The following is a 15,049-nucleotide window of genomic DNA, read 5'->3' as shown; positions in this document are numbered from 1 at the left end:
TCTGTATGATCTTGATCCAGAGAGGTGACTTGCTGAGTTCGTTGTGTTGGAGTCGGTAGGACTACAGAAAGCGTAGTTTAGTCATGCCTGAATATTTAGCTGATTTTGACAGCGTGGATGAGGCCTAACCATCTCGGGAGAATTTCAGAAAGAGACTTTTCCTTCAGCAAGACTTGGTGAGACAATACAAACTAAACAAACAGCGAAAGATTTAAGAAAAACGTTTCATTTCTCTGTAGAGTGCTTTCCATAATGTTGTCGGACACTTAGAACAATTTGAGCCAGTGAGCGGCGAAAGCTAGCACTTTTAGTGGACGTACATTAACGCTGCGCAATTCCCAGGGAGGATTACATTGCAGTCTGTTTTGCAGGTCTCTCGCTCAATACTAGACCAATTTCAAAAAGGCTGTCCCCAGTAGTCACTTATTATTATTCCTTGTGTGTGAAAACCTATTCTGAAAACACTGATGTATCCCTATAACTTGATTTAAGGTGAGATGGGAATGAAAGCAGCCTTCTAGTGTCGAAGCCATACATAGAGAAGCTAAAGATGTACATAGAGATACACACAGAAGCTAAAGACATACATACATAGAAGCTAAAAAATCCAAGAGAAGTAACAATAAGACACATTCTTAAGTGGAGGTACTGGCAAAAGCAAGTCAGTTTCTACAGATGGATAGATCAGCCTTTTAATCTAATCAGCAAAATATTTTAGCATTGCTAATACAACATAAAGGGTAAAGAGGCATATATCTTAAACACAAGTCCTCACAACATTTTTAAATGTGCTTCTCTATAGCAATTTAACTAGAACGCAAGTACTCTAGACTAACTGTTCAAATAGTGCATTGCATACTAAATTTACAGGCATCATCAGTAAGGACTTCCATCCCTCACATTTGAGAGACGCGTGCCCAGCTTTGAACTGATGCGAGTGTGACGGATGCCTGTTCAGTCTCCCATATTTCTTGGAGTTGTGATGAGGTAGAATGAAACCTGCCTCTTCCATACTGCTGAGCAGCCTGGTCCAGACTTTTGCACAACAAGTGAGTAAATATTAGTATACAACATGCCCTCCCCACACCTCACCGCAGGGAGATTGCAAAGCACTCCGTCAAAGCCTCTTTATTACCAATTCCTGATTGGAGCGGCTTGGGACTGTTGTTGGCTTAGGGTGGCTAGATCTCCGGTAGGGAATAATTAAAACCCAGCCACTCTGTCGGGGGATCGACGGGGCTTGTGCTGAGGGCCTGAGCCGCTCAGGAATGCCAGCGTGGACCCACCATGACAGAGGGGGTAGAAAAATTAAAAAAATAAGACACACTAAAAGCACCTTGCTAACACCACAAATTAACTGCAATTAACTAACTTGCAGAGGCCTGAAAAGTGCCCATTGAAAATCCTATTTTTCCACAGACACTTTGAATGACAACATGAATAACTACATTCTAAAAAAAAAACCCAAATTGTATCCATATTTATTATGGCTAATTTAAACAAATACTATATAATAAAAAATGCACAATTTCTATCAAGGATGTCCTTTCAAAAAAAGTTATATTTTTCTTCCTGATGATAAACATGTAATTTTGGAACTCTTGATATGATTACACATCATATATAATGAACCAGAGTATCGGCACACCATACGCTAGATGAAAACTCTGAAGACTAAGACAAGCTATGTGCAGACATCACACATTTAGTATTCTTCTAAACAACCGACGGCCTAAGCCAAGGCCGGCTTTTAACAGTTTATACACACCAATAGTGATCCTACAAACATTTTTCAAGGTTATTACTTCAGCCTCACATTTCAATATCTTGAAACTAATGTCCAAAAGGCTGATGTGTCCATTTTATTCTTTTTTCAGTGGACATCAATACTAGCTGTGCATGTTTGCATGATGTGGACTTACTGACACTTGGGTGATGATAGTCATAAATACGAGGCCATCAGATTTAACACGACTGTTGATGTTCTAACCACCAAAAATAGTTCAATTAAAACAACAAAACAGCAGCTATGTGTACCTGAGGAACCAGAGACAATCCAACCAAATAGAGGTTTATTCAGATAGGAGATTGTTCTCATTCTGATCAACATTCTGGCAAGGTAAGCTAGAACATCTATAAAATAAACACAAATGACTACAGAACATAGTGTTGTGTTGGCGCGATTCTCTAAACTGTTGGTTCTGCATATGAAAACTCTACGGGCCACTAAAAGCAACCGTCGGCATATTTAACCATTACTGGTTGCCTGGAGTGCAACCTATTTCTTCCTCTCAAAGGTCTACATGGAGTTACTGTGCATTTCATCACAGCTCAGCCTTCACTGAAAGGTTCAGAGAAAGCGTTCCTTCTACAACTTAATCACCTTGGAGATGATTATCCAGAGGAAAGCATACAACAGAGGGCCCCAATGCCCTCTGACAAGCGTCACAGCACATTGATCCGCTTCCCAATCCTCTACAAATATCACATGGGATTATAAATCTACCCTAGTATGTATGCAGGGTTTTGTCGTGGCTTTTTGCCCGGGTCTGGGAACACAGTAATGCACTGGCAAAACAAGTAAAGTCCCTCAGAGGTGAGACTTTCACATTTAATGTAGTCCAAAGGTTGGATCTCAGAACTTGATTGTGTCTTGGCCCAAAAACTGTAGCTCTAGAATCACTATTACTGTAATTCAACATGATGTAGGAAGCCCTGAATTCTTAACTCAACATGTCATAAAACGGTTAAAGTATATCACAATTAAAGAAGGTTAATGTACACAAGGTGTTTAAAGCCTCAATTGCCAAGGCTGGAGGAGACAAAATACAAAAGAATCTCACCAACGTGTGCAAGTGTACATAAATGGCCTTAATCCATACAGATTGCCTCACTCGCTCTTAATCTGAGAAAACATTTTTGTCACATAGGCTGGAGGACATATTGGGAAGTATTTTTAACACACTACTCTAAAATTTGGTTGCTGGTTACCTGATAGACTAGGCAAATGCATGAGCCACTGACAAATGCATCTAAATATAAGTGGTGGCTGGTGTTAAATGCTCTTACAGTTCTTCACCCTAAAAATCAGTTCAAACCTTTCGTAAACACTGAACTTTAAAGTTATTGTGCATAGCATTATTTCACACAGCCCCTGTGTCGAGTGAGACGCTGGTCACTATTGTAAATGGATAATGATTGTAATTTCTGCATTAAGTTATTGCATAACATCTGGAAGGCATTTAGCTACAATGGACACAACAAAACTTAAGAAGATCGTTTCTACGAGATGGTCGGTTATCTTCATTTGACACTTCAGTGGAGAAACAAACCACTCTGCTCCTTCAGCTCTTGAAACGCGTCTGCTCACATATGTGGTTGAATTTCCTGAAATTAAAAGAAAGAAAAGAAACCACATAAATGAAGAGCTGCGTGTAAAAAAACCAAAGAGATGAGAGGAAGCTTATCATACAGGTCTTCAAACAGCAAACATGAGGGGCCAAGAGGACCCGGTTTATACAAGGACTCCCTCTTGTGGTAAAGTAAGTGAACAACATGCACAGGGCTGGCACCCAGGGTACATCCCAAGTCTCTTAATTGCATCTCCGTTTCCCTCACTTGGGTCCTTTCCTTGCGTCTTCCCACCAGGGATGCAAGGAGGAAACCATGCGAGGAGAGAGGAAACGAGGAAATGACAATTAAGAGACATGGGATGTACCCCCAGTGTCTCTGTCATGTCTGTCTAAAGTATAGACAGAACTATTTAATTAGATTCATGACTCAGTAACCTGAAGACACAGCGGTAACATGGCGATGTTATCACCAAGCTGGCTTGTAGAACATGCTATAAGGTGTGGCTTTTCAAAATAAATGTCTGTAAATGCACAGGAGTCTATCAAAAAATAAATAAATAAAACTGCTGCTCAGAATCTATCTTACAACTGTGTCATTCCTTATAACAAGTGATATACATACATTTAATATATATTAACATTCATAATTTCATGTGATGACCATGATGATACTTTTGAGTAGTGCATGCGAGAGAATGGCTACTGATTAACAAATAGAGCAGAGAAGCAAGACAAAGTAAGCTAGTGAATACAGGAGAGGAGCAATATATTGCACATTTTAAGAGACATCTTTCCCACTAGGAAGCATATCACTGGGGTCAGTGATGCAGTTTCATTGTTGTCAGTTGAAAGCACAGTTCTCCCATATAACCACTAGAGGGCAGATAGACCGTCGGGTTCTTTATATGTAAAAAGACTTACATTGCATGATGCGCCTTCACCTGCGTACGACAGTTGCGTCCCCAGTAACAGTCGGGACGAGATGTTACAGCAGCTGAGGAAAGAACATCAAATAAATGGATATAACGTGAACATTTAGGAAAATCATATCCTCAAAAAAACGTGTATATAAGTTGTCTAAAGGTCTGAAAAGGCATTAAAAATGATTTTGGTCTGTCTGACCTGGCAGTTCAGGTGAAGGGATGTTCTGTCTGTACTTGTAGGCCAACTCCTTGAATGCTCGCAGACCGCAGCAGAAGCACACGATGGCATTTGGAGAGATTCGCCAATCTGATGGAGACAGAGTCAAGGATATCACCACTCTCTCTCTCTCTCTCTCTCTCTCTTTATACGACAGTGTGGACGTCCATGGGTTGTGATCTGAAGCCTCACCTGACAGATAGTAGTTTCCCTGCTGGAAAGCCTGCAAAGACTCCTGGAACAGATCTCTCCATGACTTCCCTCTGGAAGACAGGTAGTTCTGGTGGAAGAATGGAAACGCACAAACAGCAGCATCTTAACATTGCATGTATAACAGATAGGTGCAGCATGGGTTGTAAAGCGGAGTCTACGGTTTGCTGGTTGATATTTTTGTAATCTGGAGATCTTGTTTATTTTTACACAGATCCATAGAGTAATGTTTTAGACTAGTATCATGAATGTAAACACTTTTGGCAGCAGTTAGAATCAACTACCCATGTTATAAATAGTAAGCTCTCCCCTTAATGCATTCTAATATACAAACAAATACAACTAACATCTTACCTGGAGGATCTCCGATTCATAGTTATTGTTGTTCAGCACACCATCCAGGCATTTATCCGTCAGATTAAGCTCTGAAAAAAACGGATTTGAACTGTCAAACATTTAGCAAACTACAACACTTCAAACAGCAGTACAAATACACCCGAGAAGCTGAGCATCCTTTCAAAAGTTTGGATTAACCTGCAAAAAAAAAAAAAAAGCTTGATTGCAACAGTTGCAACAGTAATCTCCCCCGTCATGCAACACTGTGTTCCCACTTCAACTAAATGGAAGTTAGAATCGTTTAATCATTCTTCTTTTGTGGCCAAAACTCTTTCACATGGAGATAATATACTTGTGTCTGAATAATACTGTTTCAATCGCCATTATTAAAGGAAAGTAGAGAAACTTTTGAGCGGCAATGTCAACAGAAAGTGTTTACAGAGCTCAAGAGCTCCGTGAGCAGGACTCTTAAGTTGATCTCAACTTCTAACGTGTACGTTTCCTCCACACGGGACATGAATCACTGAGTCGGCCTACATCACTGCTGAACTGTGTATGAAGCTTTTAAACTAAAACTCTATCTTGTTATTACATTATTATCACTTAAAGTGGAATACCTAAAATATGATGCACATTTAGTGATTACATGTGTACATGCTATACTGTGCTTGTTCTAAAAGCACCTACATTTATTCTTTCCTTCACACATATATACAGGAAACACACCGTGCTTATAATCTGAGGCTGACAATCATCACAATATACAGATATTGCATTTGGACACTATTTGGGAATCAGCTCCTTCAATTAAAACGTATATTGCCATCAGTCAAAAATAAACCCCATACTGGTCGAAGCCTACTAGCAGCAATAAGTCTCACAGTGGAGATCCCCTGGGGCTGTTCTGCTGAAACAGATACATACCACTGAATCGAGCCAGACAGCCTTGACAGCCGATCCTCTGGCAACCCCAGTACATGTGGCAGAAGGGTCGCTGGCACAGCACACCTGCCAACACACAGCACATGATGCATACAGCATGAGGTGTATAATTGTACGACAACCTACCCATACACGGGAATGCATGGCAAAGTTACACAAATTAAAAGTCCATCTGGCTTATATTGTCTATGCATTTTAGTTAGTCCATTTCTATTTAACTCGAGCTACATGCAGCTTTCTGAATGACAGTATGATTGTATCAAACATATTACATTAAATCTCTGCAGGGGGACGAACAACAACAACCACTTACATCGCTGAGCAATAACCTGTTCGCCGTTTGGCTCGGCCCGTCTGTCTGGCATTGGCTGCAGGCAGCAGGTGCAGACGAGATGGCAGCCCTGGGGGGTGCAGCGGTACTCTGGAGGAGCTGCAGACAGGACAGGAGCAGAAAAAGGTTTTCGATGGGAGCTAAGACGTGAAGATGTGAAGGCAGGAGGATCTTTAGTCGTGCTAAAGTGAGTTTTCAGATGATTTTACCAATTACGGAACACATATTAGGATTATAACAGAATGCTGTACCCTTCAATTTGCCATTGAGTTAAAAGTCTAACTTTAGCAACTGATCGTCCCATCTAATATACACCCATAATCACCTGAGGGGGTGGCAGAGGATGTTGAAGGCTGCTCCCCTGTGGGCATTGCGGACCCTTCCTCCGTTGCTGGTTTGGGTGGAGGAGGTATAGGCGGTGGGGCCGGCAGACAAGGGAGCCAGTAGTTGGAACCTGTAGCAAACAGCACCTGACTGACCTCCCTCCTGTAGCCGGGACACTGTCGGCACATCACCATAGGCTGGCTGGGGACAAGAAACACAAAAGAAAATCATCACATGGAGAAGTTATTTATTATTTGTCGACAACCTATTTTACCATATATTTACCTCTAACAAAACAAAAAGTAACCATTGAAAACAAGATCTCTGACAAAATGACAAGAAATATCACTAGATTATCTGACACTTTAGCCTCTCCTCTGAAGGGCAAACATTAGACTAAAAATGATCTGACAAAAACTAGACAAAGGTCTTTAGTCTTTGTCTAAACTAACACAATTTGACTGATAATAATAATATACATTTTCATCAAATGATTTAGACAGATGTAAAACAACGTCAAAGTCAGGTGCAAAAATGAACACTGGTTTCCTACAAACAAACATTCAGACCGTACCCCATGTCTGAGGAGTCACTGTCATTGTCAGAGAGCTCAAAGAGGTAATCTGAACTGCCCTCCTCGTCTGAGAAAGAGCGCTCCACTTTTGGCTGCAACATGTCCTGAGTTATCTTGTTACGGCTGTCCATGCTCTTCAGGTCCTCATCGCTGCGGCACTTTTCTGCGGGACAGACGGGGACACACACAAATACAAAGTCAGTATCTACTGAGACTTTCTATTCATTTATACCATTTTGGAAATCATACAAGGTAAGCAGGTCTTGCTTACATGCCATTCCTTCTCTCTTGTTTGAATCTCTACCAAGTCAGCTTTGGTGGAAAACAAAAACCTCAGCAACAAACAATTTTCAAATACTTGTTATGCAAGGCTCTTTTTACATCCACTTACAACCTTTTTCAGTTGAAAAGGCAATACAGGTTGCTGGCATTTTGACTAAAATAATGAGTGAAGATTAAAAGGTGCTATTAAAATGCTCTCTATCTGTGCAAACCTGGGTGCTGGATGAGGTAGGCCTCCACCAGGTTGTTGAGGATGTGGTTCTTACGAATCCTCTCCACAGGGCAGCGGCAGGTGGGGCAGAGAGAAGAGCGCTCCATCCAGCCTGAGTAGCAGGCAGCACAGAAGACATGCATGCAGGGCTGCAAGCTAAAGCAAAAAAAAGAGAATTAAACAAACTATTGCCATTTGGTAACATGCTGCATGTATGCAAAGTGGTTCAAGCTCCCACGCTTGGATCTCTGTGCAGATGGAAGGGTCCTTTAAAGCTTACCTGACACAGTCATGCAACAGGTCTTGACAAATAACACATGTCAGGCTCTCCTCCATCTTGTCTGTCTTAGTCACTTCCACAGGTGGTTTAGACAAAAGGCCTCCCTTAGTTGAACAGACCATTTCCGTGCTGGAGGTGTGGGGCAAGTCCAAATCATAATCTTTACCTGTAAACACAACAACGGTATATCAGTTCTACATTCAGACTCAAGTGTCTAGTTTGGCTTACAAAACCCTTCCGGGCTGTGCTTGAGGGTGAAAAAAAAGGTTTTGTTTGGAACAAAAGTAAGTAAAGCTCTGGTAAGACATAAAGGGCCCTATTATATTTGTCCAAGTGTGAAGTGCTAGGTCTTGGGCACACGGACTGTGTGGGCATCTCAAGTGCACCTCCTATTTTGTGCAGCAGCGCAAAGTGCCGAAGGGCTGGCATAAAGGACTTTAAGAGTGTGCCGATTCAAAAATACAGTCTCAGCCAGTCACATCACAAGTCTATTTTTTAGTAAGAGTATAAGTTATGAAGCACAGGATTAATGAGTGAATAATATTTAACAGTCCTGCTGCCTTCAGACGGCTTCAGGGGTTTAATGAACTGAAGGAGAAGCTCCTCATACAGAATAAAGCAACTGTGTGGTGAAGATACAAGAAGAGTACAAGATACTGTAAGAATCAACCAGATTATTTGATTAAGGCAAACTGATGTTCCTGCTTTAAACATATTCAATTATATTTTATGTTGCAGATTAAGTTGTATCTACTGGCTGGGAATTTGTTTAATTAACAGAGCTAATTTGCATTTTAGGCCTTAATTTGTCATTTCTGTGCGTTAGCTCCAGTATTTAGTTTGCTCTTGTTAAATCCCCAATGTGGCAGCTGGATTACGCCACAAACAGATGTGGTTCCGAGATGTCTATTATCAGTGAAAAGTCAAAATACAAACAACTCGCTTGGCGCTGCTTAACTTAGCACCGTACACTCCCCACTAAAATACCACAGACAGACAAAGGCAAACGGTCAGAGCGCTGCTTACACTGGTCGCCTCAAAAATAGGGCGTAAAATCTAATGTGAGGAATCAAGGAACAACAGGTAAATCTCCAAATAAAAGAACCTACTGTCATCAGTTTTCCTCCTCTTGCTGTCCGGCTCCATGTTGTCCATGTCTTTTTCCTGTGCTGGGGCAGCATCTTTAGCCGGGTCTGATTATATGGAGAAAAGAGAGACTTGGGTCAAATAATGTTGTCAATACTTCAAACGGCTTGTTTTGACGCTGGAAGAATTTAGTCGAAAAGATTTCGACAAGGGGTATAGCTTAATATACCAGCTCTACTGTGGAGGAGTTGGTTCGAAAGCTTCTAATTGCATCAGAGAAAGGACTCCTCTCTGTACTTGTCTTGATAGACCTGAGTGCTGCGTTCGACACCATTGATTATTGCATCCTGTTACAGAGACTAGAACATTTGATTGGCATTAACTGGTTTAAGTCCTAATTATCAGATCGACTGTATATGTAAACGATGAAAACTCGATGAACACCAACGTTAGTCACAGAGTTCCACGAGGTTCTGTGCTTTTTTTATACACACACACACACACACACACACACACACACACACACACACACACACACACACACACACACGCTTGATGTGATTGATCAGGATTTGTCCTTTAAATCCCAGATAAAACAGACTTCTAGGACTGCCTTTTACATTTCAAAAATCAGGCACATCCTGTCTCAAAGCGATGCAGAGAAATGAGTTCATGCATTTGTTACTTCTAGACTAGATTACTGCAAGTCCTTATTATCAGGCTGCTCTAATAAGTCTCTTAAATCTCTCCAGTTGATGCAGAATGCTGCAGCTCGTGTACCAACTAAAACTAAGATAAGAATCATATTACTCCTGTATTAGCTTCTCTGCACTGGCTCCCTGTAAAATCTAGAATAGAATTTAAAATCCTTCTCCTCACCTGCAAAGCCCTAATTGGTCAGGCACCATCATATCTTAAGGAGCTTATAGTACCATATTACCTGCGCTCCCTAAATGTGGGGTGGTTCCTAGAGTCTTAAAAAGTAGGATGGGACCCAGAGCCTTCAGTTATCAAGCTCCTCTTCTGTGGAACCAACTTCCAGTTTCAGTCCGGGGGGCAGACACACTCACCACATATAAAAAGTAGGCTTAAGACTTTCCTATATGATAACGCTTATACCTGGACCTGGCCTGGCTCAGGTCCAGCCCCTAGATATGCTGCTATAGGCCTAGAATGCACTGAGCTCCTCTCTCTTCTTCTTCATCTCCTTCTGTATATTTATGTCCCATTAATTCACATTACTAACGTTCTTTCTCACCCGGAGTCTTTGTGCTTTCTCGCCTCACAGGTTTCCGTGGATCGTGGTTATATCTGGACCCTGGTCCTGCCGTGGTCCGGCTGACACCCACTGCTACTATCTTTATTATTGGTAGTAGTAGCATTGCTATTACTGATACCATCACTGCTTTTGTTATCATTGTTATTCTACTATATCCACTGCTGCTGTTATTATTAGTAGTCGTAATTTGTCTATCATTATTCTGCTTACTACTCATATGAATAATTTATGTCATATGTGTTGTAACTCTGTAATGTTGTTCATTCTGTACACATGACATATATTGCACTCCTCTGTCCATCCTGGCAGAGGGATCCCTCCTCTGTTGCTCTCCCTGTGAAAGCTTTTTTTGCCTGTGCCGATGTGAGGGTCCCGGGAAGGTGTGATTTTGGGCTAGACAAAATGAATTAAATTTAACAAAGGACACTTACTGCATCATCTAGAAAGTGCATTGACTACGAGACAAGTCGCAGGTGACTGATCTTAGTTCGATCAAACATCCGTCATTTCGCGGGTAATTAGCCAGAGCAGCACGTCCCAATGTCACGCAAATTATAAATCAACCTTCTGAGTTTTTGAAGGTTGGGAAAAGTGGATGGAAATGGCTCAGTCAGTTGTGAGGAGAAGAAAAAAAAACAAAAAAAAACGTATAAAGCAGATGAGAGCAGACTCACTGAAGATGTGTAATAATCACCACCTGGCCCAACACAGTCTGAGTTTAAGTTTAAAGTTCAGTATTGATCAGTTGCAATCAATTGACTAACATCAGCAGGTCTGTTTACATCAATGACTGTGATCTGGGGGTTAATTTAGAAGAAGAGTCACAGCTCGGCCTCTCTGTCTGCTCCTCTAACATCCTGTGACTCCGCCTCCTATTACACACAAACAATACAGGGCGTGGCTGGATAAATGTAACCAGCAAGCTGAACTTATGTTATTACAGTTATATTATTATATCAAATACTATGCAATATCATGATGTTATTTCCAGACAACATCAAGCACCCTTACTTTAGACAATTAAAATGAACTACTCCTGGGTTAATTATTTTACATTGTTAATAGTGCCTTTAAAGGAATAGTTTGTAATTTGGGGAAATATTCTTGTGCGGTTTATTTACAGAATACCGATAACACTCCCCTATCTGTCTGTTAAATATGAAGCTACAGCCTGTAGACAGTTAGCTTAGCTTAGGCTAGCTTGGTTCTGTCCAAAAGGTACAAAAACCAAAGTGCAACGGCAACATGTTGGGGTTTTTTGGGGAGTTATGCGCCGGACTATTTCTTGGCTGGAAGAAGTCACTTCCTGGAGTTAATTTCCAGAAGGAAAGCTGATAATCAAGCCTCTTCAGTAGTGTGTTAGCAGAAAACCTACCAGAAGCAGGACAGGCTTTGGCTGCCACAGAACCAGAAGTGGTAGGGCTCCCGATACAGAAGTGGGAAGTGGAAGTGGAGGGCTGAGGATCCTCCAGAGTTGGATCACGAGAAGCCTTTGCGAGCATTACAGGCTCCACAGAGAGTGACATCTCTGAAGGTGGAACAGAGGCAGGACTGTGGGCTGACCGCTCCGTGTCTGAAGTTCAGATACAGGGTGGGGATTAGTAGCCGAGTGCTGTGGAATAAAAATGGTGACATTCGACAAAAGAGCTGTGGGGAATTACCTGGCTACTTACCATAACTATGTTCTGAATGAGCATGTTCCATTTGGATTGAGTGGTAAACGTAGGCAATGTCTACAGGGTGACAAGAGCAGATGTTATCTGTCTTTCCATCTTATAAATTCATATAAACATCATTGGCTAAAAAAACAAACCGAACTCACTTTGTTCTGGCTCACTTTTCCTGTATACAAAGTAGATGACATCGCCGCTCTGTAGCATGTGAGTTTGCTTCTTGACCAGTTTGGACATGTTGATCACTGTACCATTAGTGCTACATCACATACAGACAAACATGCAATTGGACATGTCACTGGACAATGTAAAAGGTTTTGTGCGTTTCCGAAACATGGTTTGTTTGATTTAATTTCTGGTACCTTGTGTCTTCAAGCCACACCAGCCCTGAGCTTTCATCTTGCACAATCTTGCAGTGCTCCCCTGAGACCAGTTTGTTGGCTGGGAAGGACAGATAGCATCCTGGCAGCAAAATAATAAAACACAACAATGAAAACACAGAGTAGACACGATACTGATTACTTTGGCTCTCTATGACAGAATCTACTTAATGAATGTTTCAGCCATTTAGTGCCTCTTTCGGGAGGAGCATAAAGAGTAATATATGCATCGGTTTGAGAAAATGATAACATGTTTTCGTGTTAATTCTATTTTTTTCCCTCTCTGACTTTTTCAAAACAAAACAAATCTTCAGCCTATATATATAATAAAATAAACATGATGAAAATGCAAACTCATTCTATTGAGATTCACCTGAAACGGTGTTCCATGGACATTTATTTAAACCTTTTATTGCTCAGACATATGCAAACCAATTAAGGCTAGTCGCTTTGCATTGCAAAAAAGTAGACCCCCAAAAGCTCTCAACAACAAAGCAGACATAGGGGGGGGGGGGGGGGGAAATATAGGCCTCAACTTTTCTTAAGCAAAAGCCCATACACAAAAAAAAACTACTTAATATTCTGCACACATGTTCTCAATGGACGCCCTTTTGTTATCATCACAAGGGGCTGTCTAAGTTTGGTGCACTAAAGAAGGCTTTGTGTTTTCAAGGGGGAGGTTTTTAAGGGCTCCAGACACTGACAGCGATGTCTATGCTGCAGACAGGACTGTCTTTTGTTAATAGACATCACATCTTGAGCTTTGGTAGCAGGTTAAAGAATTCTAAAAGTTTTAACGTCTACAATTGAAGGTGAAGACATATCTTTATTGTCCATTCCATAATACGTTACATATAGAAATGAACAGACCTTTTTTCCTGCCAACTGTGCATTCCCTGTTGAAAAGCAGGATCGTTTCACTGGAGTCCACTTTGACGAGCTTTCCCCATGGCTGTCCTCTTTGATAACTGTCCATCTTCAAATGTCTTCTCTACAAGAAACGATGAGAAAACAAGTTTGGAAAGGGTTAATTATGGCACTGTTTTATAGAGTATTAGGCTCGTGGTAGTATAGAGAAAGTGAAATACCCATCAGTGTGACATTTTGGTAAAATCAAAACCTGACATTTGATTAACTAAGATTACTTTAAACGTCAAACTAAGTCTTTTTTTTTTTGCCAGTAAGATGGATTCTGAATTTCAGATTCCAATTAAGGTTAAAAAAAACGTTTAAAGACACTCAGGATCTGAGCAGACATACCCTTCAAAATAAATGTATTTAAGTAAATTCACCTATCCATTCTTCATTACGGCCTTCATCAAAAATACATGTTTGCACAAATACACCAATATGATTTCAACTTAATGAACCGTTTAGTTTTTAAGTCCCACAAGTTCTCTTAAGACAAGTGTTTAAATCCAGTGCTGTGGATATATAATGTTTTATGCATGGCAAATCCACAAGTGAAGTTCATCGATTCATAAAACATGATTAGCAACGTTAGGCTAGATATGCAACATGCCAAATAAACCAGGCTTAATTAAACCGAAAGTTCTTCATCAAGCTAACGAGACCTAGCTAGCTAGACGTTTCCAGAGCTCACTAGTTTAGCTATGAATATCAGCTGGCTTTACTGTTTGACAAGCTGGAAAAAAAACGTTGAGTTACTTCAATCGTCAACTATTAATTTGACAGAATGTTTCACGATCCACATGCTGTGGGATTTCATGAACACACACAACTTCGGTCAATCATAACACTAAGCTAACGCGATTGCTAACATTAGCAGCCACCCACACAGTGTGTGTATCCAAGAGAACAATCGGGAGCACTCAGCAACAACCTGAAAAGCCAATAACGTCTCGCTTGTCTTGTGTTTAAAACGGTTACTTTACCATTAAACGCGTAGTTCGCTGTCCCAGTAGCTCTGTGTGAAACAGCTTCTTCTCCTCATATTCCAGCTACACACAAGATTCACTTCCTGCCAAGCTCGGGGTTGACGTTATGCCGTCACCAGCTGATGGAGGAGGGGCCGTTTGGTTTTGCTGAGGCATCCTCACAACAAAACACACCGAGTACGTTTGATTAAAGTGACTGCGGTCAAATCAGCAGACACTCGGATCTCCGTGGTCAACCCAGCAGACACTTAAATTTGAGTGCGCCTATATGCTGAAATTCACGGTAAACGCATTCAAACGGCACAGAACGGGAGCGAGCGAAGGACTTTGCAAAGTTAGCGGAATGGTTAACGTGAGACAACATCCGGTTTTCAAAATAAAATGTCAAATAAGCGGGAAAGATTACCGTCGGACAACATCCGGTTTCCAAAATAGGATGTCAACTAAGCGTATACAAATTGCATTTGTGGAAATAAGATTAAATGAACAATATCAACATTAAGTATATGAAACATGTTACCTGCATCTCGTGAGTTAAAGGGAAAATAGAACTAAATTGTGTCTTTATTCTTTGATTTGAGGGTTTGCTGGAAAGACAATGAAATTAATAATATCTGACTTACTGATATCTATGTGTTCAGGACATTTCGGACCACATCCAAACAAAAATCAAACCTGTTAATTGTACCTAAGATATTTTATGAAGTACAAACTGTGAACTGAAATTGCACCTTCAAATAGCTAATTTCT

The 15,049-nt window shown here is 40.9% G+C and overlaps 1 protein-coding gene across 1 annotated transcript; it reads right to left on the bottom strand.

Annotated features, from left to right (window-relative positions):
- Window positions 1-1,465: 1,465 nt before the first annotated feature.
- chfr (checkpoint with forkhead and ring finger domains, E3 ubiquitin protein ligase) lies at window positions 1,466-14,540 on the bottom strand. The gene is made up of 18 exons (XM_031849132.1): window positions 14,297-14,540; window positions 13,272-13,392; window positions 12,384-12,483; window positions 12,171-12,280; window positions 12,022-12,081; window positions 11,724-11,921; window positions 9,093-9,176; window positions 7,984-8,149; window positions 7,705-7,859; window positions 7,211-7,373; window positions 6,638-6,837; window positions 6,295-6,411; window positions 5,964-6,047; window positions 5,058-5,128; window positions 4,686-4,773; window positions 4,476-4,583; window positions 4,275-4,347; window positions 1,466-3,387 (listed from the first exon to the last, which is right to left on the bottom strand). Exons 1-18 carry the CDS (start codon window positions 14,297-14,299, stop codon window positions 3,345-3,347), a joined length of 1,944 nt encoding a protein of 647 aa, XP_031704992.1. The 5' UTR covers window positions 14,300-14,540; the 3' UTR covers window positions 1,466-3,344.
- Between the last annotated feature and the right edge of the window lie 509 nt (window positions 14,541-15,049).

The sequence above is a fragment of the Anarrhichthys ocellatus genome, unplaced genomic scaffold, assembly GCF_004355925.1.
Source record: "Anarrhichthys ocellatus isolate YVR2014 unplaced genomic scaffold, GSC_Weel_1.0 scaffold9, whole genome shotgun sequence".
Lineage (NCBI taxonomy): Eukaryota > Metazoa > Chordata > Actinopteri > Perciformes > Anarhichadidae > Anarrhichthys > Anarrhichthys ocellatus.
Note: the sequence above shows the minus strand (reverse complement) of the source record. Positions and strands in the feature narration are given on the sequence as shown.